Genomic DNA, 25,702 nt, shown 5'->3' on the forward strand with positions numbered 1-25,702 from the left:
TTCTGTGAACAGATTGAAATGTTCTCAGAAAACGTCTCTTCATGCAAGGACAACCTTTAGGTTAAGGTTTGCAAAATCAGTACAGATTCTTTTGTAAATCACAAACAAATCAGAGATGATTAATGGACTCGCTTTCTTCACTACGCCACATTTACTGACTGTTTTATTTGCAATGGACTGTCAGATTATAAGACAAAATGCAAAAAAAACTTTGGTCTCATTCACATTAATTGTACATTTATCCCTTAAGATTCAATTTGTTGAATGCTGCTTCCAAATTTGCTTCAGCTTGCTTAAAGTTGAACTTACTAGCTCTTTGAAATATTTATTGTGTAACGAAGCAGAATTCAATGATTTATTCTCATATCTAACTCAAAGTAGAGCGATCAGATCCTATTTAGCTAACGTTACACATAATTGCTGGATCAAGAGGTCATTATCGCTAACAATAGTTGCTGATTGCGTTTTTACGTATGCACTTCAAGGAACGAGCAATTAATATCTGAAGATTGAGCCTTTAGCTGAGGCCTCATTTAGTTCTTTCGTGATGTGTGATTTTAAACTAAATACTTTACCAAGAAAGGACTTTGATTTTGGGCAGCAGTTTCTCCAAAAGTTACTCATTTTTAGCTGTGGCCCCAGGCAGCGTTTAGTCATGGACGGCGCTCTTATTTGAGCCTCTTAGGGCTTGAATTTCCTTTCCACTGCATCTTTCTTTCTCTGAGCGTTTATAAGTGTCCAGGGAGTCTTGGATATCAATGTACCACATTATATTAGAGTATGGAGCTGTGATATGTAATCGACAATGGCAACCAGACAAAGTCTCGCTTCAAAAAAGAAGTGAAAACGTAGCTCACTAAAAAGTAAAATAAGCTAGAGTGCTGACATAAACGGATATCAGTGTGTTCAGAGCAGCTCTAAGCCTACTGATAGTTTCAAACCTGAACAATTTGTGTATTTTTACAAGGCATTGTCGGGTTTTCGTAAGAACCATCTCACATTTTATCACCTGCAGTTTCACACTGATGAAATGACACATCCTGCAATCAGTATGACATAGATATCTATATCGTTTCAGGGCGAGTGTCCTCAAAGCTTGAGAAGTTACAGATTTTGTGACAGCGAGACTGACGCTAGCAAAACGCTTGATTAGGATGCCCGTCTGTGTATCTCTTCCCCTTCAGCTTTCACGTCCCTTCGCTCTGAGCTTTGATCTGCCTCCGTTCAACCAACTTTAAGCGTGCTTCTATCCATTGGAGTGTCAGTGAAATGCCCACAGTGTGATAAATCCATGTCCCAGCTCTCTATCGCAGCTGCTATTGATCCAACATGAAGCCGAATCCATTTCATGGGATTCATTACCTTTAATAGGGTCATTTCACATTGTTTCATCTAATTGACAGCCATTGTCTGAGGCCGCCCAGTCAAGCATATTGGGGAATTTATCAGAGCTTTATTGAGGCGCCTGTATGCCTCAATAATCCCTAATGAATACAGCTCTTAAATAAAAGGCAAAAGAAGATCCAGTGGCAGGAAACCTGAAGGCAGTAATGACACTATTGATTCCTAATACAGGCTTATTACCAGATATCACAGGGCAGCCAAACAGTCTTTAATATAAAGGATCACCAGGGTTTCAAAGACATGCCATGGTAACTGTTTACCATATTGTGTTCAGATTTAGACGTGCTCCGGGCTGCGATATGTTTTCTGATATGAGCAGATTAACTAAAAATGAGACATCTGTCTTGAGTAGAGCATCATGTAGCAATTTTGTTGTTCCAATTTTTTTTTTCAAGCTACAAAGGCTCCATTCATCATTTATTGAGCATGCCATATTCACTTTTGTAGTTACTGAGTTTTCCTTAAAGGATACATTTTATTTATTTTTTTGCACAAAAAAAAAAAAATAATAATAATTATTGCGACTCAAATGTTTAGGGTCAGTGCTTTTTTATGGTTTTGAATGTGGCTTACAAACTTAGTATGGTTTTGAATTTTGCTTACAAACTTAGTATTTAAAATACATTTTTATTTTTTATTTTATTTTTTTACATATTTTAAAATGGAATTGAATTGGAATTTCCTGTGATGGCAAAGCTGAATTTACAAAAGGCTTCAGTGTCACATGATTCTTCAGAAATTATGAGGTTGAAAGGGAAGCGCAAATAAACCATGAAAGTACCAAAATGTGCCCATACTAAATTTTATATTTAAAAATTAGCTTATGACCAGATGATTTCCACCATGATTTTTAATATTGACATTCATATATAAAGGCTTGATTGCTTTGCAGTGTAAGTTACAGTTAGACTGAAACCAAAGTCAAGACATTGGCTGCTCAAAACATCCACGCATCTCTACCAGATCTGTTTGTGTCATTACAGAGACGTTAAATGCCTTAGACATTTCTTTCTCGTCTTTTCTCCAGTTAGACACTATAATACAAGGACAACAGCCCATTCTGTCAGTTTGTGAATGCTTCCCCTGACATTTTCTTACCTAGCAGCCTTGCAGCTTTTTTCCATCACTTAAGTCTTCACAACAGTCTTCAGTGTCACATGACCCTTCAGAAATCATGCTAATATGATGATTTGTTTCTCAAGAATTTATTTTTTATTAGCATCAATGTTGAAAACAGTTGTGCTACTTATTTATTTATTTATTTTGTAAAAAAATTTTGTGGAAACTAACAGATTTTTCTTTCAGGATTTTTTGATGAATAGAACGTTTAAAAGAGCATAATTGATTATAGAAATTCTTGATATTTTTATCTATTTAAAGCATCCTTGATTAATAACCGTTAATTTCTTCAAATCTTCGTTAATCTTTCTTAGTTTTAATCTACTACTTTATTTAAATTAACGGTTAACTAGTTATCAGTCTTTTCAAATATGTATAAAGCATATTTATGATATGGTATTGTGTAGCAGTTTGATCTGTGATCACTTTGACAGAAGTCAAGATGCATGTTTATATTTTAAGGTTTAATTCCACTTATACCACAGAGAGTATTTTTTATGTTTTTGTTTTCATAATTACAGTAAATGTGACTGGAAATCATTCAAGGCCAACTCTGAATAGGCCTTGTCCTTTATTATGTAGTGAAATATTGCCGTTTGGTCCAGCTTTAAATAAAGTGGCCTTAACTACTATGCACTTACATCAAAAAATCAGTGCAATGTAATAGTGTAATTATTAATTTAATTACATAATTTTTTTTACAGATGTAATTACATGCAGATATTTTTCGAATATAAGTACAATGTAAAAACATGTATGTACACAATAATTGCATTGTTCCAAATGATTAATTTAAAAGTAAGCACATAGTAGTTAAGGCCACTTAATATAAAGTGAGACCTACCATTTTTATATGCTTCTAATATTTCACCCATTCATGACACTTACATAGAATTTAACAATACTATAGCACAAAGAGTTAAATACAATAAAACCCGCAATAACAAAGATAGCGATTAAACTGAATATTTTAGATAACAAATATGCTCAGGGTAACTTTAGGGCTCGAGGGCAGAAATTATACTGCTTGGAAAGCAGAAGCTCTTTTTATGTTAATATGTTTCATTTTAAACTTTGCGTTTCAGGTTATCCACGCTATGATGTGATTGGGGACCACAGCAAAGGCGAATATCACCTACTGATTCAGAGGACAGAATTAACCGACGACGGCAGCTTTGAGTGTCAAGCCATCCAGGCTGCTACCAGATCTCGACCTGCTCGGCTCACTGTTTTGGGTCAGTGTCACCTACCAGAACCTTCCATAAAAAGAGACAGAGAGATGAACAATTGACCGGCCGACCGACCACTTAATTTAAAGTTGGACTGACTGATTGATAGATAGATATGCAAATGTTCATTATGTTACATTACATGCAAGTTCTGTGTTTCACCTTTTGCTTCTCTTTCTAATTGAAGCATTTTTTGCACGAGTGCAGATAGACGGATTGATGGATGAACTGACGGAATGTCAGACAAATCGATACATACTTTAACTAGAATAGCACTAGAACAGTGAAAGAAAGCAAGGCCCTGAGAATGAGAAAGCATGAAAAAGCCCCACCTGTGCAATGCTGAGAATGTAGACAAAAACAAAGTCAATCTCTGAGTCAGATAAATGTGTGATATTCTGAAATCAGGGCTAATCAGCTTTAATAAGACACATTAGATATGTTTGCAATCGATAGAGGTCCTGACACAAATGCATTGCGTCAGCTTAGCTCCCAGGCAGCCCGACTCTGCCTGATTATCATTATTGATTTTTTTTCCCTTTCCTTTGTTAAAACTATGATATATTCCAGAGGAACAAGTTCATTACGCTGGCCTTGGAGTAACAGCATTTTAAACCAGTAATCTGAGTCTAGACACTTAAAGCCGAGTGAAGATGCCGGCGATTCTAGGTCCATTAAAATGATTAATTATAGATGAGAGGCCGCTCATTTGTTTTTATTTTTTTGCTGGTCCGGTGGCAGCAGAGACAAATCATCGTGCTCCCCAGGGCAGAGCCATTAGCCTGACATGTAATCCCACACAAACTGGCTTACTTCTGAAAAGTTGCATACAAAACCTCAAACGGCTCCTGAGCGAGGTAATGAACCTCATGTAGGGACTCAGTCACCGACAATCCCCTGTCACTTCCCTCCGGTGGGGGGGGTGATGGCGCGTGACAACAATCAGATGCAGCGGTTGGTTCGTTCGCTCTTTTTCTCTATCTCTCTCCTGACAGCAGATATCTAGAGTGGTCTTTGTAACCTGATTGGATGCCTGGCCTGTGAAGACTCCAACCTGTCTTTGTCGCTTACTGAGAAAAATGTCTGTGGAGGCTTTTTCCCGACTTTGACTTTAAAGCCCGGTGTTTGGGCATGAGTCCAGGGTTCTGTTGTGATGCATTAATATGTATAGGTCTCAAATCCGTGTGTATCGGCCGCTAAATGGCGTCTCCGGTCCCCCGCGGAGCCCTCATGCAAATTTAGAGTGAGTTCATGCTTTCTTTTATTCTCTTTCAAGCGGCACAGCTTTGCAATATGGCTCTCAAACAATCAGTCTCTGTTTCTAATGTGTGTCTCTGCAATTACATGAGTACGAACCTGGCAGCAGGAGGGCAGCTGACCTGCCGGAGTGACATTTGAACTTTGAACATCCATAGGAGAGTTGTGGGGTAACCCAGTTTACTTTGTGGTGGCCAGGCTACTGAATAAGACATGAGATGTGGTTGGTACACATTGCTGAAGAAGGACCCCTGAGGCTAATTAGATCCAAGGAATTCCCCTAAAGCTAAGGCGGGGAGCTGGAGAGAGAGCGCGAGCCGCGCAGCAACTCAGTGAACCGTGGGGAGAAACCCAAGCCACTTCCAAAGGTCACCATTGTTTAAAAAGAGCTACTGCATTGTTTCTGTAAGCTCTCCGCATTTGTTCTGCTCATTGTCTTCGGGGTTAAAGAGCTTGTGAGATTTGGCTGCTTTCAGACTTAATTAGAGGCTTTCTTTCCTTCTTTACATGATTTGATGAGAATGACAACAAGGCATGTGGAACAAAAGTACAGTTTGTTCAATGGGTCAAACTTTCTTAAATTCAACATTGACCCATTCACTTTTTCTAGTCTTATAAGAAACTTTTGTTGGTTATGTCAAGGAGAAAGTTTGAAAAGGACTTGCTGTCTCTCTCTCTGAATTGAATTTTCTCCCTTTGTGCTTCAACACCTATCCTCCAGACACTTTTAGTTTGTTATGTAGTGCAATTTTGTTATTCTACAATCAGTTCACAAGGATAAAATCATGCTTAACCCTAAATTATTTATTGTTAACATGAATATGAATGGTGTTGATGTTGGCTTTCATGTCTAGATTTCACAACCATTTTCTTTTTCACCAAATATTAAGCAAAAAGTCATAATTAAAGGGATACTCCACCCAAAATGAAAATTTTGTCATTAATCACTTACCCCCATGTCGTTCCAAACCCGTAAAAGCTTTGTTCATCTTCGGAACACAATTTAAGATATTTTGGATGAAAACTGGGAAGCTTATGACTGTCCCATAGATTGCCAATTAAATAAATCTGTCAAGTATGAAAAGTAGGGATGCACCGAAATGAAAATTCTTTGCCGAAACCAAAAACCGAAAAAGAGAAAACCAAGGCCGAAAACCGAAACCGAAACACCGAAAGAAATTATGCCAATTATTAGTACCATTGCATTTATTGCTATGACCGTGTACTAACTTTACTAAGATGAAGACATTGCAATTGCATAAATTAATATTAAAGTTTCAAAGATAATTACAATTACATAAATTATAAAAAACATAAAAATACATAATTACAAATTATGCAAATATTTATTAAGCACATTGCAACAATGCACAGTATAAAATAAAATTCAAACTAAAAATTTATCCCACTCATGTGAATATTAAATAATAATGTACAGGCCTATTGGCCTGCAGAAAGGTTTTAAAATGAACTGTTCTCTCATAAAAACGAAGTGCATTTAGGTGAGGTGCATTTGAAATTGTTCCCTATCAAAGCAACTCTCGATGCTGCGCTCAATAGCGCTAATGAGAAGATTCTTTGTTCGACCAGTTGTGAAGCATGTGTGTCAAACACGCCAAGAATTGGCTTAAATAACCTCGGCAGGTGACGTCACTGATAACGTGCACCTGCAGGTTATAAATAGACGTGAAACGGAAACATCCTCAGGTTTCCTTGTCTTCAGAGACCGCATTGTGTGTGTGTGTGTCACGCTGATGAAAGTATTAGTTTAAAAAGGAAGTATGTTGAGAGCTAAAAAAAAAAGGAAAAAGAAAGTTCTAACTATTCTTGCTGATTCTATAAGAGATGCGTGCCTCGCTGTCCATGGCCGATCTCTGAAGAGAAATCGCATGTTTATTGTTTAAAAAAAAGGCTGCCTTCGCGTTCTAGAGTGGCAGTTGTAAGCACCGCGGTTCACTTCCTATCCGCGCTAGGCTCTTTGCTCTCACGAGGAACGAGCCGCTTCCCGCTCATTAAGATCACGCTAAGATCTGACGGTTCTCGCGCCCACCTCCGAAGCGTGCCCAGGCGCTTCTTCGGTTTGGGCAGAGGCTGCTGTAGCTCTTGCTCCTGTTGAAATGGACATTGAGAGTGCTCTCTCCTAGCGCTCCTCTCGGGATTATAAGGACATGAGGAGTTACTAGGTGGTGACTCGTGCAGTGACCAGATTAAAGCTTTAAAATCAGATTTTGTACATTATGATTTCATAGATGAGAGAGACGCTAGCTGCTATCTCTCCCCTATTGGAGCAAGATCATTTAAATAAAAATATAAATTAAAAAAATGATGATGATGATGATGACAACAAATATATATATGAAAAGACAGCAATTGTTCCCTGCCAAACGTACTGTAGCAACATCTACACTTGGATGGAACGCATTTCATGCTGTGGGTCAGACTAGTGCTGCCCTGCACACCATGGGTTCTGCAGGTGTATCAGTCTGATCTAAAAAATCTGAGTGCCAGGAGGAGACTTTTAATATGTTTCTCACTCACTGTGCTCAAGTGTCGGGGCTGTCAAAAAATAAATAAATAAACAGTCCCGACCTGATCCAGCTCCTCTGGGGTAGGAGGTTCAAAGAGAGGAGCTGGACTAAAGTACCGTTATCACGACCAAATCAAGGGCCTTAAGCTGTGCCCAGGACAAAGGGTGTGTCCCCTCAGGGTGGGCCCTGGAAAATTCCATCAGAAGTGTAAGGCTCCTTCCTGGCACCCTTAGGGGATCACTGAACAACCTCCGCCACCACCGGTGTTTCGGGGGGCAGTGGTCTCCAGTGAAATTATACATGCTCTGTTTGCTTCCTGCCACGTTTCAGGACACCAGACATCTATCCCCCCCACAACAAACAAAGTGTCACAATTAGTTCCCATTTTGGAGAAGCTGGCAGTTTGGAAGCTACTGCCAAATATCTCCCCATGAGTCGAAAGAACTGTAGTGAAGGGCTACAGGATTCAGTTTGCACATCGTCTTCTGCGTTTCAACAGCGTGGTCTCCACCTCTGTGAAACTGGCACATGCATATCTGTTGACACAGGAATCACAGACTCTGCTGGTCAAAGAGGCCATAGAATGTGTTCCCCTGCCATACAGAGAGTCAGTCTATTACAGTCGATATTTCTTGATTCCCAAGAAAGACAGGGGGCTGCGATCTAATAGATCTAATGGACGTGTATTTTCATTTTGAAATATTGCCACAACTCAGGAGGTTCGCTTTCGGGGGCGAAGCTTACCAGTATCAGGTTCTTCCATTCGGCCTAGCTTTGTTATCCTGCACTTACACGAAATTCATGGATGCAGCTCTGGCTCCTCTACGACTCCAGGGCATCCACATTTAAAATGTATATAAACGACTGGCTGAATCTGACCCAGTCTCAAGAGCTTGCACTTCGACATCAGCATGTCCTCCTAGCTCATCTCGAATCTCTGGGGTTGAGACTCAACGCCAAGAAAAGCGTTTTCTCTCCGGCTCAGAGGACAACATATTTGGGTGTGGTATGGGATTCGATCACAATGCAGGCACAGCTGTCTCCTGCATGCGTCAAATCCATTCTAAACACCCTAAAGAACATCAAGCTAGGCCAGAAAGTCACTGTTCAGGTCTCATGGCAGCTGCATCCACGGTGATACCTTTGGGCCTCCTGCACATGAGATCGTTTCAGTTGTGGGTCAGAGCCAGGGGATTTCATCCAAGGGCCAATCCCCAGTGGCAAATAAGGGTTACGCGCCAGGGGCTTCGTACCCTATCTATGTGGTTCAGACCCCAGTTTCAACAAATGTGGACAACAAATCTGTAGTCTCTTACATAAATCGCCAGGGCGGACTGCAGTCGCGTCGCTCGAACAAGTTAGCACACCAGGTTCTGCTTTGGGCACAGGACAAGTTCCTGTCGCTTAGGGCGATTTACATTCCTGGGCATATGAATGTGGGAGCAGACTTGCTGTCCAGACAAGCTGTGAAACACGGGAAATGGAAACTCCACCCCTAAGTAGGCAAATCTGGGAAAGATTTCAGTAGCAGAAGTGGACCTCTGTGCTTCACAGGAGATGGCACAATGTCCCCTCTACATCTCTCTGACTCATCCAGCTCCCCTGGGTCTGGACGCTATGGCCCATGCGTGGCCCAGACTGCGTCTTTATGCCTTTCCTCCGATTGCTCTGCTCCCGGGAGTCCTGGCCAAGGTCCGTCGACAGGGGTTTCGCCTCTTACTGATAGTGCCCCGTTGGCCGACCGGAGTTTGGTTCACAGATCTAATATCCCTCCTCGATGGCTCGCCATGGGCGATTCCAGTCAGGAGAGATCTTCTCTCAGGCACAGGGGACAGTACTTCATCCCCGGCCTGAGCTCTGGAACCTTCACGTCTGGCCCCTGAGGGGGACCAACTAGAGATGCTGGCCTTCCAGCCACAGTAATAGAGACTATTCTAAGTGCTAGGACTCCCTCCACTAGAAGAACTTATGCCCTCATTTGGAGTGTTTTTGAGGGCTGGTGCATGAGTCAAGTCAAGTCACCTTTATTTATATAGCGCTTTAAACAAAATACATTGCGTCAAAGCAACTGAACAACATTCATTAGGAAAACAGTGTATCAAAAATGCAAAATGATAGTTAAAGGCAGTTCATCATTGAATTCAGTGATGTCATCTCTGTTCAGTTAAATAGTGTCTGTGCATTTATTTGCAATCAAGTCAACGATATCGCTGTAGATGAAGTTACCCCAACTAAGCAAGCCAGAGGCAACAGCGGCAAGGAACTGAAACTCCATCGGTGACAGAATGAAGAAAAAAACCTTGGGAGAAACCAGGCTCAGTTGGGGGGCCAGTTCTCATCTGACCAGACGAAACCAGTAGTTCAATTCCAGGCTGCAGCAAAGTCAGATTGTGCAGAAGAATCATCTGTTTCCTGTGGTCTTGTCCTGGTGATCCTCTGAGACAAGGTCTTTACAGGGGATCTGTATCTGGGGCTCTAGTTGTCCTGGTCTCCGCTGTCTTTCAGGGCAGTAGAGGTCCTTTCTAGGTGCTGATCCACCATCTGGTCTGGATACATACTGGATCCGGGTAAAGAGAGAGTCCATAGTTTCTGTTACATCATCAAGTTGTTCCGCATGACACACCATGCAGGCTCAGCTCACTGCCAAATTGTTTCAGTACTGGAGTTCCTGCAAGATAAATTGTCCTCAGGCACATGCCCTAGTACTCTCAGAACTTACATGGCCACTAGTTTGGCTTGCCATGTTTTGATTGACTGGGTTTCTGTGGGGAAGCACCCTCTAGTCGCCCGCTTCATTCATGGGGCTCAGAGGTTGAGGCACCTACTAGAGCTACGGCCCCTTCAGGGGATTTAGCCGTAGTGCTCGAGGGGCTGGCACCCCTTTCGAACCATTAGAATCAGTGCCTGCCAGGCTTCTGACTCTATCACATTGGGTGAGGGATGCTCCTGCTTAAGTGTGTGATGTGGCAGGTTGGTCCTCTCCGCACACATTTGTCAGGTTCTATAGTTTGGATGTCCATCCTACTCATTTCCAAAGACTTCTGTCCTCCACCATTTACAGCACCGGAGCAGAAAAGACTTCACTTACTGTGTCCAATATGTGCTCTTCAGATTTACTTCCACCGCACTAGCCAGTGGCATAAGTCAGAGCAGCTTTTCATATGCCATGGGGGCCGCAGTCAGGGGTGCGGCTGCCACCAGGCAAACAGTTTCACATTGGGTGAGGGTTGCTATTGCCCTAGCCTATGAGGCGCGTGGTCAAACTTCGCCTCTAGGAGTTAGTGCCCATTCAACCAGTTGGGTTGCATCTTCAATGGCTTGAGCAAGAGGTGCGCCCTTGCAGCAAGTGTGTGATGCGGCAGGTTGGTCCTTTCCGCACACATTTGTCAGATTCTATAGTTTGGATGTTGATGCTACTCCGGGCTCGCATGCCCTTGAGTCCACATCCCAGAGTCATGTCTGAGACCTCTTCGATGTTTGTGCGCACACACTACACAACCTTGGGGGTCCAGACACTTACAGTGTGGAGGTGTTGGTATTCTCGTTCCCATTAGCGCTATTGAGCGCAGCATCGAGAGTAGCTTTTGATAGGGAACGTCTCGGGTTACTTGACTGTAACCCTGTTCCCTGAAAAAGCGGGAACGAGATGCTGCGCCTCAATGCCGCACTGTCGATGTGTCCGGACGTCTCTTCAGACAAAGGGGTAACCTGAGGATGTTTCCGTTTCACGTCTATTTATAACCTGCAGGTGCACGTTATCAGTAACGTCACCTGCCGAGGTTATTTAAGCCAATTCTTGGCGTGTTTGACACACATGCTTCACAACCGGTCAAACAAAGAATGTTCTCATTAGCGCTATTGAGTGCAGCATCTCGTTCCTGCTTTTTCAGGGAACAGGGTTACAGTCAAGTAACCCGAGAAGTTCTTTGTAGGACTAGAAAGTGCATTACTTCTCCAGTATAGGCAAGAGGGTTATCACTTCTGGGGATGGGGACTTCAGACAGATAACCATCTAGCTGTTGAGCAGTTGAGCTTGTCATCTACCTGACATTTGAGAAATATTTGAGAGAGTGTATTCAAATAGGGCCAGGGCATAGATAAACATTTTTATCAAATTAAAGCAGAAATCTAGCAGAAATATGGCTACAATCTGATATTATGTATGTATATGTATATATGTGTGTGTGTGTGTGTGTGTATATATATATATATATATATATATATATATATATATATATATATATATATATATATATATATATATATATATATATAATGTCACATATATAGTAGCCTAAGAACAAAATAACCAATTTATTATTATTATTTGAGGCACTTTCTTGCAGAATTTCACTGAACATATCAGACAACGAGGGTGCATGCCCCTCATCTGGTGCAGAGACGAGTCTTTTTTTCTGCGCTCTGATCTGTCTCCTGCGCTTGGCACTTCTCCGTCTCCAGGCGGGTTCTCCGCATCCAGCACGGCCTGGATCATTTCTCGTGCGCGCTGCCTTATTTCTGCATCCAAGTAATGGTCTTTATAACATGGATCAAGCACATTCGCGACGAAGGGCAGAGGATCCGAAAATATCTCAGTGAGACGTGTGCTAACAGACTCTATAAGACTGTACTTTTCTTTGTTTTCACTTCGTGGTCCGTCTCAATCTCTTTGTTAGGAGACGCTATAGTGCTGCGAATAAAGGAATAAGAATAGAGAGAATATTCTCTATTAAGACCCACTGGTGTGAAGTGAATGTCGCAGGGAGCTCGTGGTCTGCGCTATGCAGGTGCACGTGCAGGTCGCGGTTTCTGTTTGTGTCATCACAACATTTCGGCCGTGTTGTTTCGGTGATAAAAGTCTTTCGGCCGAAAACCGAAAATGCACTTTTGGGCCATTTTCGGTGGCCGAATATTCGGTGCATCTCTAATGAAAAGCGTCATCAGAATAGTCACATCTGCCATCAGTGATTCAACCATAGCGGTATCTTGTTCGTAAGTGAAGAAAACAAAAATAACAACTTTATTCAACAATTCCTTTGTCAACAGTCTCCTCTGTGTCTCTCCACATCACTCAGACTGCCTACGCTCTTCGGTGTCAGCTGCGCCACAATAATGTGCTGTTTCTGCATGTATTTATGCTTTGCTTTGAAAGAAAACAGCGCATCCTTATGGCGTGGCTGACACAGAAGAGCAAAGGCAGTTTTAATCCAAAATATCTTAAATTGTGTCCTGGAGACGAACAAAAGCTTTTACGGGTTTGGAACAAGATCGAGGTAAGTGATTAATGACAAAAATTTAATTTTGGGATGGAGTATCCTTTTAAAGGAATCTAATATGAATTAATTACCGTATTCACGGCAAAAATTTACTATTGGAAATTACATAAATAATTGCATTCTTTCAGTCTCTATTTTGGTTGGTAAACCCACATTCAATACAAGAGCATGCATGCTCATGCATACATGCTGTTTAAAAGTGTGTGTGTGTGTGTGTCTATATACACACACTGTATATACCCAGTATGACAGTAAAGACTTTTATAATGTTAAAAATATTTGTATTTTAAATAAATGCTTTCTTTTATTCATATAGAAACATATATATCACATTTTCATGTAGGGATTAAATGAATAAATTACAGTTTAAAATGTAAGAAAAAAATACTGTGACGAGTGGGGCGGGGCCGAGGGACGTGGGAACGAGGAGCGAGGCCGGTGTAGTGATTAGAGATGAACTACACCTGTTCGAACCACCGGTCTCGAGTCCCACGGAGGAGATGGAAGGATATAAAACTGGAGTGACGACAGGCCTGGGCTTTAGTTTATGTTTGGTTTTTATTTGTGCACATCAGTCGTCCGTGAGGGGCTGATGCGCTGTTTTGTGTTTATTTTTGATTATTAAAGTTTCACTTGATTGTCTACCGGTTCCCGCCTCCTTCTTCCCGATGATTATGGAGTTTTAATTATCACAGTGGTGCCGAAACCCGGGAGAAGGAGGGACGCGCTGCTGAAGATCCCTCGCCGCTGTGGTGAATCCGGGGTGCCATCGAGCTGGCGAGGGAGTGTGCCACCATGGACGCTTGAGGCGGTGGGCTGGAGTGAGTTGCCGGGGACGGGCGAGCTCGTGATGTGGAGGGGCGGCTGCCGTCTGTGAGGGAGCGGAAGGGTCAGCGCCGTTCGCCAGGTGGCCGGAGCCTGCTGCCATCCGCCGGAACGGGGAGGAGCAGGGAATGGGGGACTCCTGCCGGCTGCCCAAAACCGGAGGAGCCGTCGCCGTCAACCAGGCGGTGGAGGAGTGTCGTGCCGTCCGCCGAGGGCCGTCCAGTGCCACCGCCAGGCACCGCGGAGGAGATCACCCAGCTGGTGGAGGGCTGAGCAGCAGTGCGTCTGGGAACCGGAATTTTTTTTTTCTCTCTCCCCTCTCTCGTCTCTGTCGCTCCTCCTTCCATCTCCTTTTCTCTCGCCTCGTCTGTCCTACCCCCAGGTTTCCGCAGGTCCCCGTGAGCGGTCCCTCCCGGAGGGAGGGGGGGGGGGTAGAGCGCAGTCTCGAGGGTACCCCCCGGCCTGCGAGGGGCGATGTGGGTATGTGACGAGTGGGGCAGGGCCGAGGGACGTGGGAACGAGGAGCGAGGCCGGTGGAGTGATTGGAGATGAACTACACCTGTTCGAATCACCGGTCTCGAGTCCCACGGAGGAGATGGAAGGATATAAAACTGGAGCGACGACAGTGAAGGACGAGAGAGGACCAGGCCTGGGCTTTAGTTTATGTTTGCTTTTTATTTGTGCGCATCAGTCGTCCTTGAGGGGCTGATGCGCTGTTTTGTGTTTATTTTTGATTATTAAAGTTTCATTTGATTGTCCGCCTCCTTCTTCCCGATTATTATGGAGTTTTAATTATTACAAATACATTTGTATTTACATTTCACAATATTTCTGTTTTTACTGTATTTTAATAAATGCAGCATTAATAACCCTAAGACATTTTTTTTTCAAAAACATTGCTAACACAAATCTTTTGAACAGTAGTATTGATGGGCTAAAGGCCAAAAAAATTGTCATTTTGAATTTAATTGTGCAGTCACGTCACATTAATTAGGTCTAAATGTGGACTTCTCAGACTAGTAGTAGGAAAAGCTAGTGGATTAAAGCTTTGTACGAGATGTTGTCCCCTGCCTTAAGAGCATGTTGAACAAGCCATGTCAACTCATCCCAGAGGGAGACAAACATTAGTCCTAATGAGAGGAGACTGCCATTACTTGTAGTCTTTCAAAGCAAAGAGGCTGTTCAGATACTCCTTTTCATGGATAAGACACCGGTCAGGGATCATCACCCAATCCTCAGAAAACTAGAATGGAAAGGTGACAAAAATATGTCCTTTTGTCTTTTCACCTCATTTTTATGGAGTTCTCAACCTTTTGCAGCAAGCTATCTCACCCAGCCCTGTCCAAATACATTCCCCGTCTCGTCATGTTAATGTCAGCGCCATTGTTGGCTGCAAAAAGGCACCTCACAGCCAGACTGGGAACAGAGAAAGCAAACAATGCTGTGATGAAATTGAAAATGCAGAGTTCACAGATACTGGTCTTTTTTCCCACTACATTGTTCTCTTGGTTTTAAATGCAAGAATTATCACCTCAGTCTGTAAGTGCAGTTAGTGTTATGAATTTTTAAAAATGTATTGAAGTTTGCGACAGCTGTTCCTCATTTCAAATGCTACACTTTGTTGAATAGGCAGCAGGCATGCAGCAACATCTGCATCTTGGAAAAATGTGAATTCATTGACAGGTACATCATGCTTCTGTGTCACAGCAGAATACAAATTCACATTAATGTGACATAGGTGCAAAACTTCAGCAGAGATATATGCAGTGTCTAAAATGAACTTGCAAAATGCTAAATGTGGATAACAATAGGCTTTGAGTAAGTAAATTAGCCACTTACATTTACATATTTTGCAGATACTTTTATCCAAAGAGACTTACATTTCATTCAAGGTTCACATTTTATAATTTCTTGCTTTGCCCAGGAAGAGAACCCATGACCTTTGCCCTGCTAATGCCATGCTCTACTGTTTTGAGCTACATAATGGGTGGTTTAAAATTTAAATAACACATTTTGTTCTTCACGATTCTTGGATGAAAGAATCCAAGAATAGAAAGTTCAAACGAACAACATTTATTTGAAATGCCAATATTTTGTAAAGTTATAAATGTCTTTACTGTCACTTTACTGATCAATTTAATGCATATTTTCTCAATAAAGATATTATTGTCTTTAAACATAAAAAAAAAAACTTACTGAACCCAAAATTTAGATTTTTAAGCATGGATTGTACAAATTATATTAAATGTGGACATCTTTACTATATCTTTGAAATTCTATACATTCAAAAGGACTTTATAAACATTCATTCACTAAAGATCACATTGCCATATCCTACAGAGTAACAGGAAAGAAAAACTGCACCGTGACAGGCTCCTCCTGTACTGTGGAGCTCCCACAGGACGTGTGGAGCAGGAGGCAGAGTTCTGATTAGAGCGGAGCGCTGTTGTTCGCTGGCCTGTTCAGGCCAAGGGCTCTCTAGTGTGGGCCACTTGTCCATGTGTGTCATCTCCGTACATGCTATACTGCTTTTTTTGTTCCCCAAGATCACTAATGTTTCTGAGCATCAGATGTCTCAGTGACATGTCTTCCCTCCGAGAGAAGCTTTTAAGGGAACTCGAGCAGAAGGAGTGGGATAAATCGTTCGTTCTCAATTCAGTGTTTATGTCAATAACGGCACCCTGCAGTTAAAGCTCATCAAGCTGACATCAAATTTTTTATTTATACTAACTATTCATGTCATAACCAAAGAACAAACACGCTGAACCTAAAGCGTAATTTAACTTTTAATATTCATTGCTAATAGATTTAACTCCAATAAATGACAGCCTGTCTTTATATAATAATTAAGACATATTAATTTGAAATGACAATACTAGTCTTAACTAAAATTAAGAAAATCTTAATCATAGTCAATTATCTGATGCATAGGCCAGAGCTTTCAGTATTAAAAGAAACAGATCAGCGTATACAGAGACCTGGGGAACTTTTCTTCTACAGATGGTTATGAACAAGCAAAACAGTGTATCTCAAAAGTCTCACTTGAGGCTATTTCCCTCGAAAAGAGCGAACTGTTTGCAATTGAAAAACAGGCCCAAGGTCGGTTAGATGCTTTCACATTGATAAGCTGACAAGAGGATGTAAGACAATGACTTCTATTACACAACAAACATATTAGATCACTGCCCCAAGGCCGTTTGGCCATTGTGCTATTTAGTCAACATTATTACACAAAAGTGACAATAAAACTATAATGATAATGTTGTTGAACATGAAATTCAAGGTTGGTTAATAGTTAATGAAATGCAGGTTCCATTAATTATGTTAAAAATAGCCCTGGATTTAACATTCTCTGCCCTTGTGTTAACGTGTAAACTTTTTAAAATGTTATTTCACCTTGTTTATTCGATTTTAATTGGATATCCTACAGTTCATTTGAAACTAACTGCCCTCTTTGTTAACAAACTGGCCTTCAGCAGGAACTTTCAAAAGGCGAAAACCCCACACCATCATTATCCGATCAACAAGAGCATGGTTTCAAACAACTCAGAGGAATATTTCACTTCAAATCCTTTCATTTAAATAAATGTTTATGTCCTGGTAACAAGATCACATCTGCTCCTGTTTAAAGGGCTTTTCTCGTGAACATGCGTGAGTATTTTTAGTTAATACACCTGAAAAAAAGAAGGGATAATTGCTAAAGGCTGTGTGCCACTGTGTGGTACAACAACTAAACTCAGGATGAAAGTGATTAATCCACCATGCTACCAATTCCTGTGAGAGAAAGACAGAGAGAGGGAATGAGAAAGGGAGAGAGAGACATCTCCAGATGTAAGACCAAATCAAGGTACATTATAAAATAGGTCACATTTCCCAGAATGCCCCTTCTCTCTTGTTTCCAAAATGAAATTGCTCCATTTTTCTCCTTCCACATGCTGAATGACTCGAGGTGTCTCAAGGGCCCAGTGTATCAAGAGGGCAGAGACAGAAGTAATTCAGTCCTGGCTGTTCGTTAGGCTCTATGTGAGAGTTTCTCCCCACTCTGAACAGCAATTACGGTGGGATGATTAATCCATCGTGTTGACCAGCTCAACACAAAGAAGATGATTGGCTGTATTAAGGCACCGGCTTGGAAGCTTTGCAACAGGGAATATTTGCAAACATGGCGGTCACAAGAAGGTTTAACATGGTTATGCCAGTTTCTGGCACTCACAAGGAGAGCATGAACCATCTTGGATTCATGCCACAAGGCGAGTCACGGGATGCCATCCTAAGCTGTTTGGAAATGGCAGTGTGTGAATTCACACCATAATATATTGGCTCTCAGCTTTCTGGAATTCTGGGACTTGAATGTTGGACTGCAGTGCCAGCTTTCTTTCTCTCCTTCTGTCTAATTCAACCCCATCAATGACTGAAACTTGAGAAGACAGACTGATTGACTTAACTGTTGTGCTCATTTGCATACACTTAGCCTCTGGTCTATAAATCCTGGAAAACAATCTCAGCATGCAGTTGTAAGCTATGTTTGTATCACTTGGAAAAAAAAACTACGAATGAGTTTGCTCTAAACAGGCAAAGCACTTAGACATTAAAACAAGCCGTTAAGAATGGCTTTGATGTCTAGATGGCGAAAGGAATATGACACTGACTTTAATAACTCCTGGAAATGAGAGTGGATTGTGAGTGGATGGAAGTACTTTGAATTATCTGATGCTAATTTAAATGCAGCAAAGGGATTTCATTCCAGTTTTCTGTTTGAGTGGTAAACCAAGGACCAATATTACTGTTACTCATTTGCATATCTATCTGTCTGTCTGTTTATGTCTCTATCTACAGGTGAATCTCAATAAATTAGAATGTCGTGGAAAAGTTCATTTAATTCAGTAATTCAACTCAAATTGTGAAACTCGTGTATTAAATAAATTAATTGCACACAGAATGAAGTAGTTTAAGTTTTTGGTTCTTTTAATTGTGATGATTTTGGCTCACATTTAACAAAAACCCACCAATTCACTTTCTCAACAAATTAGAATATGGTGACATGCCAATCAGCTAATCAACTCAAAACACCTGCAAAGGTTTCCTGAGCCTTCAAAATGGTCTCTCAGTTTGGTTCACTAGGCTACACAATCATGGGGAAGACTGCTGATCTGACAGTTGTCCAGAAGACAATCATTGACACCCTTCACAAGGAGGGTAAGCCACAAACATTAATTGCCAAAGAAGCTGGCTCTGCACAGAGTGCTGTATCCAAGCATGTTAACAGAAGGTTGAGTGGAAGGAAAAAGTGTGGAAAAAAGATGCACAACCAACCAAGAGAACCGCAGCATTATGAGGATTGACAAGCAAAGTAATTTCAAGAATTTGAGTGAACTTCACAAGGAATGGACTGAGGCTGGGGTCAAAGCATACAAACATGTCAAGGAATTTGGCTACAGTTGTCATATTACTCTTGTTAAGCCACTTCTGAACCACAGACAACATCAGAGGCGTCTTACCTGGGCTAAGGAGAAGAAGAACTGGAGTGTTGCCCAATGGTCCAAAGTCCTCTATTCAGATGAGAGCAAGTTTTGTATTTCATTTGGAAACCAAGGTCCTAGAGTCTGCAGGAAGGGTGGAGAAGCTCATAGCCCAAGTTGCTTGAAGTCCAGTGTTAAATTTCCACAGTCTGTGATGATTTGGGGTGCTGTGTCATCTGCTGGTGTTGGTCCATTGTGTTTGTTGAAAGTCACTGCTCCCATTTACCAAGAAATTTTGGAGAACGTCATATTTCCATATTTCCAGCTTTTTGAAGATGCTGATTTCATTTTCCAGCAAGATTTGTCACCTGCCCACACTGCCAAAAGCACCAAAAGTTGGTTAAATGACCATGGTGTTGGTGTGCTTGACTTGCAAGCAAATTCACCAGACCTGAAGCCCATAGAGAATCTATCGGGTATTGTCAAGAGGAAAATGAGAAACAAGAGACCAAAAAATGCAGATAAGCTGAAGGAAATTGTCAAAGAAACCTGGGCTTCCATACCACTTCAACAGTTCCACAAACTGATCACCTTCATGCCACGCCGAATTGAGGCAGTAATTAAAGCAAAAGGAGCCCCTACCAAGTATTGAGTACATGTACAGTAAATGAACATACTTTCCAGAAGGCCAACAATTCACTCAATAAATATATTTCATTGGTCTTATGAAGTGTTCTAATTTGTTGAGATAGTGAATTGGTGGGTTTTTGTTAAATGTTAGCCAAAATCATCACATTTAAAAGAACCAAAGACTTAAACTACTTCAGTCTGTGTGCATTGAATTTATTTAATACATGAGTTTCACAATTTGAGTTGAATTACTGAAATAAATGAACTTTTCCACGACATTATAATTTATTGAGATATATCTGTATCTATCTGTCTGTCTGTCTGTCTGTCTCTGTATACACTAATGTAAAATGGTAATATTGTTAAATATTATTACAATTGAATAATTATTACAATTTAAAAACATTTCTATTTTAATATATTTGAAATATATATTTCTGTGATGCAAAAGTAATTTTTCAGCAGCCTTTACTCCTTCAATGTCACATTTTCCTTCAGAAGTCATTCTTATAAACTGATGAAAACATGAATAATTTATTATTTGTATTATTTTAATTTTTTGAGGATTCTTTAATGAATAGAAATCTTCTGTAACATCATAAATGTTTACTTTTGGTCACCTTTGGTCAATTTATTACATCCTTGCTAAATAAAAGATTTATATTATTTAAAAAAAATAAATAAAATAAATAAATAAAAATCTTACTGACACCAAAGTTAAAACAGAAATGTATATCTATTACACATATATCAGCTGCTTGTGTGTCTGCGCACAGTTAAACAAATGTACTTTTCCATCGCGACAGACCGAATCAGTTTTCTGCTTTTCATTTTTCCGCATTCTTTATTTATCTCTCACTTTCTCTAATCTCTCCCACTCTTTATTTTTCTCTCTCTCCAAACCATGGTGACAACTAGATGTGGCTGTGGCCTTTGTACATGGAGACAAAAGGGAAAAAACTATTCATACGTTCTGAGAAACATGTTTTTTGTTTGTTTTTTTCAAGCTGGAGTGAGACTTGATTGGTTCCAGGGAAGGAACACCAGCTAACAAATCACAAAGGCCAAATCTCCACGGTCTGATGTGCTACACATAGAGATCTGAAGAGAAGATGTCCAGCGTCCTCCTTCTGAGATTTATTTTCATGAAGAAACATGGTCAAAATGTCCCCTTTGCATCCTAAACTTGGTCGTTACCATGCCATCTTAAAGTACCCGGTTGCTCAAACTTCTATGTGCCATCTGATTGGCCAAAAATCTTGGTGAGATCTAAGCTGGCAGAAGTCTGATCAGTAATAAAGAAGTAATGGGGTCTCAGCTTCTCTCTTAATGAAGTCAGCATCTCTGGGATGTCCCCCAACAACAACCACCCCCCAGTCAGCCCGTGCTGGCATCTTCAAACAGTCCCTCCTCTTCTCACGTCTTACTGCCCTCTCTCTCTTTCCAGTGCTCTCTCTGGAGCGCTCAGGATGTAGCAGCTGCTTGTTGCCTTTGATTTAGACTTGCCCCAGATATGCTCCCTAATGAGCTGAGTGCCCAATCAATAATTTACCTGAGTCTGAGTGAGAAGCAGGCTGATCAGAGCTGTGTAGCTGTGTAACTGCAATCAACGCTATTCAACGCTATTCAGAAACCTGTTTTTTTAACTCATCCTTCCATTTATTTCCCTCTCTTTCACTATGTGCCATTGTTTGTGAAACAAGAGGATAGACTTATCTGATTTATTATTTTTTTTAGTTCCTCCTGATGACCCTGTGATAATCGGAGCACCTGTGGTGAGCTTGCGTGCAGGAGACTCGCTAAACCTTACCTGCCATGCCGAAAATGCCAAACCAGCTGCCTCCATCATCTGGATCCGTAATGGAGAGGTGTTGAACGGTGCCGCATACACCAAGGTATGGCAGATCCCTGCTGCTGGCGGTTATTGTAACAACAGTATGCAGTCCTGAAATGTGCTGAAACCAGGGACCAGTCTCAAAAACATTTTTAGGTATCATAAATGTGCTCAAATGTTCAATTGAATGCACCTATGATGCCCAGAAAAGTGTCAAATTGAAAGTTCACATCCAGCTATTATGTCCAGAAATGCTTTTTTAAATATTTTAGATGATGTATTAAGTGTTTGGTTTCAAATTGAATAATCAAATGTTCCATTTTGAACTCTTTTGTAGCACCCAAAAAATCGTTCCCAAATATTTTGATTCAATTCAAACGTGCAGATGATGCCCAAAAAGCTTCTTCAAATGTCTTGACTCAGTTCAAAATGTGCATATGATGCCCAAAAAAAAGCTGTCTCAAAACTTTTGATTTAATTCAAACATGCACTAATGCTCAAAAACTGTGTTTCATTTCCAATTGGATGATCAAATGATCAAAAGATTTGTGAGTTCAAACATTTCCCAAAAACTGTCTTGATAGTTTCATTTCAAATTGAATGATCTATCATGTCCAAAATGTTGTTTTGAAAGTTTTAGATTCAGCTTGTACGTCTGATGCTCAAGAACGTCCGAAATTGTTTTTGAATTAGTTCAAACATTCATATAATGGCCAAAAATGTTGTACCGAATATTCATTTCAAAGTGAACGATCGAGTCTATGATCCCCAAAAATTATGTTATCAAAAATGTTTTCATTCATAAAATAACTCGGTTCATTCGACATTCAAACATAATGATTGAACCATGACTTGAATGTTTAAAAATGTTTAAAAATCAATACGATCCGCAAAAATGTTGTCTAAAAACTTTTTAATTCAATTTGAACATTGAAGTTCTTCTGTGACACCAAAAAATAGCTGTCTAGGTGAATAACTGCATAGGTTTGGAGACAAAACATGTATGACAATATTATTATTATTAATTTTATTTTTTAATTTTTTTTGGCCTACAGTTGATATTTTCAACATTACCCCTCTTCCACATGTCAAAAAAAGAGAGTCTCTCATGAAATCCTGCACTTCGCCTGGCTGCGTGTCCTCAAAGGCTCGGCACTGTCAAATTAATGACAAGTTGAGGACTAATTTTTAATTTAATCCTTGGGGCAAAGTGAAGCTGTAATGCAGTGCTTTAAATATGTCATAATGGAAAGACATTCCAGCACTCCATTATGAATGTGTTCCTCAGCAATTTGCTCAGTTTGTCAGCTTTAGGGAGAAAATTGAGAGAGCAGGAAATGTGTTTAAAGGGCCGCATGTACTATGATTGGAGAGCGTAATCTGCTCATTTTGAGTAAACTGAACCCCCCAGCACCCACCGGAGAGAGTCCCTTCATTAATTAACCAGACATCATTTAGACACAAGCAAGCTAGACAGGTTAACTCTTTTTTTTTTCAACAGAAGTACTGCTTTCATATCTGTTCTACACTTGGGAGACTCTTTTAAATCCTTCTGAAATCAAGTGCCTCCATGAGACGGATAAAAACAAAGCTATTCACGTCTCAAAAGTCATGCAAGTGTAAACTGGATATTGGATGTTGTTTTAATGAAAACAGGAGTCTCATAAGGAGTGCTGGAACAAAACAGCCTGCAGAACCGAACGTAGGAATGTACAGAGGAATTACTTTGGATTAATCTGTTAAACATGTTCAGAGGTGCTGGTTCAACCTCCTGCTTCTTCCGTTTTCACAGTAAATGTGTGTTTTTCCTTTACGCAACTCAGTGTGTCAACACGATTAAGGATGAATTGATATCACAGGATGGTTTCACACTGATATTCAGCTTCATCTATTGAATTGTTACCACAGTCAGACAGAAAATCAACAGCGCTGACAAAATAACCATAATGCATTTAATCACGCATTCATCCGAGGTGTGTCTTCATGAGGTGTGTTATTATTTTAGTGTTCCTTGATTAATTGATTGATTGATTGATGAATGTGTGTATGTTTTTATTTATGTCCCTGTTCAAACATATAATTACAATTTAAAAATGACTGTTTTCTGTTTTAATATATTTAAAAATGTTATTTACTCCTGTGATGACAAAACAAAATGTTCCAATTTTCAGTGCCATGCGATCATTTAAATATGCCAGTATTGGTGTTCAAGAAGCATTTTATTATTTTAATTTTGTGTCATATTTATGTATTGTCTCATATTTATGTATTTATTTATATTTTAATATATAGATTTTGTTCTACATGAACATTGATTTATTGTCTGAGGAGGGGTGGTTGATGTCATTTTATAAGACTGATGAAAATGAACAGCTGTTGAAATGAAAAGACATCATCTCTGATCTGTTTCAAAGGGAAATGTTGTTGGCAGGTAAAAGTGAGAGAACGCTCTGTCTCATCCTTCAAAAATCTGTGAAAAATTGTCTGTATTTTGGATCAAGTTTAATTTGATTTTGTGCAGTGAATGTCTAATGACTGGTGAGCCTCATCATAACACAATTACCTTTTAGAAAAATGTCAGATGATAAAAGCACAAGAGATTAGAATTTTTCATTTTTCTCCAGGAAACAAGCTCCATTCCGAACACTCTTTATTGCGTTATTTGATTAATTCTGCGAGAGAATCTGTTATAGCTGCGAGGCTGACGGGTGTTTTAGATGAAGTCAATATCCTTCAAATATCTGTACCAATTTTTTAATAATCTTTCCTCAATAAACACGCTTCTCTACAATAGCTTGAATACCAGAGAGCAAAAGTGCAGTTAATATCGCCTTGAATAAGCTTCTTTGTGACTGATATATGAAGTGTGTGACTTCCAGTGTAAGATGCCTCAATACAGATTTCAACACAGAGCTAGTCTGATAACAGAGCAAACATTTCATGTTTATTTAGCACTCGAGACTCAAGGGTTGTTGGGTTGATGGTTTGTTCTGAGACTTCCAACAGAGAGGAGCTGATTGCAATCTGTTTTTGACCTACACTCAAGAGGAAGCCCAAGGATAGACCATCTTGAACTGTTTAGCTTGTTATTTTTTCTGTGAATATCATTGACCATCTGTTAAATGCTGCCCAGTGACAATTTACCGCTTATGATGGTTGTGTTTACCGCAGACACTGTTGCGAGATGGCAGAAGGGAAAGCACGGTCAGCACCCTCCACATCTCTGCCTCGAACATCAAGAGCGGCCAACAGATCACCTGCCGTGCTTCCAACAAAGCAGCACCCAATGGCAAGGAGGCCACCGTCACCATCGACATCCAACGTGAGTGAATCTTCCACCGGCTGAGCATCTGTTCAAACACATTTAGCGGCAGACACGCTCAAGCTCACTTTCCTCTTCCAAATCTTGAGACCTGCATTCTGAGCTTGTCTGTCTATGTGGATATATTATTCACATGTGAAAATCCGCTATGTGCTGTCCTATTTTCTTTATCCAAACATCCGTTGTGAATGCATGCGATGCGATGTCTGAGCACATGTCGTACTATGCTCCACAGACACACAAGGCTTGACACAATTTTAGTTTTTCCTTGTTTTTTGTCTTGGAGAATCAATTGTGAAAGTGACAGTTTCACTAAACGCAGCATACAGGGACGTTTCTAAGCTTTAAGCCGGTTATTGTGGACATAAGTGCTAATTGTTATATTTTAAATGTCGGAAGAATTGAACACGACCAGATCCGCCTTCTGTATACAGGCATTTTGATTAGTTTTATTTATAGCAGTCATAAGCTTTGCTGTCAAAAGTGTATCTGAAAGCACTAAAATGAAAGGCCTGAACTAATTCAGCGCGAAGATTAGCTTTTGATGAAATATTTCTGACAATGTATGCATAGGGAACAAAGACGTTATTTCAGCTCTCTTACAGTAAGTGTTGAAAGATATTAAGTCTGACTAATAAAGCAGAAAATATATCATATGGAAAGATCCACAAGTTCTGACATCTCATTTCTTCACGTCCGTAAAGTCTGTTTTATTGCCCAGAAGGAATGCACCTCAGCACAATGGTGCTCAAATTCTGAATTGAAAGCGTGAAACGGAAAACTTTAGTGTTTTTTTTTGCTGTTCCAGACTTGGCCCAA

At 40.4% G+C, this 25,702-nt stretch overlaps 1 protein-coding gene across 1 annotated transcript in view; it reads left to right on the forward strand.

Annotated features, from left to right (window-relative positions):
- Positions 1–25,702, forward strand: part of LOC132132602 (kin of IRRE-like protein 3) — a 137,080-nt gene that overhangs the window by 84,883 nt on the left and 26,495 nt on the right. Inside the window, exons 3-5 of the mRNA XM_059545041.1 lie at positions 3,609–3,758; positions 21,465–21,622; positions 24,733–24,883. Of these exons, the coding sequence (XP_059401024.1) occupies positions 3,609–3,758; positions 21,465–21,622; positions 24,733–24,883 (459 nt within the window). The remainder of the gene's footprint in view (positions 1–3,608; positions 3,759–21,464; positions 21,623–24,732; positions 24,884–25,702) is intronic.

This window comes from Carassius carassius, chromosome 49, assembly GCF_963082965.1.
Source record: "Carassius carassius chromosome 49, fCarCar2.1, whole genome shotgun sequence".
Lineage (NCBI taxonomy): Eukaryota > Metazoa > Chordata > Actinopteri > Cypriniformes > Cyprinidae > Carassius > Carassius carassius.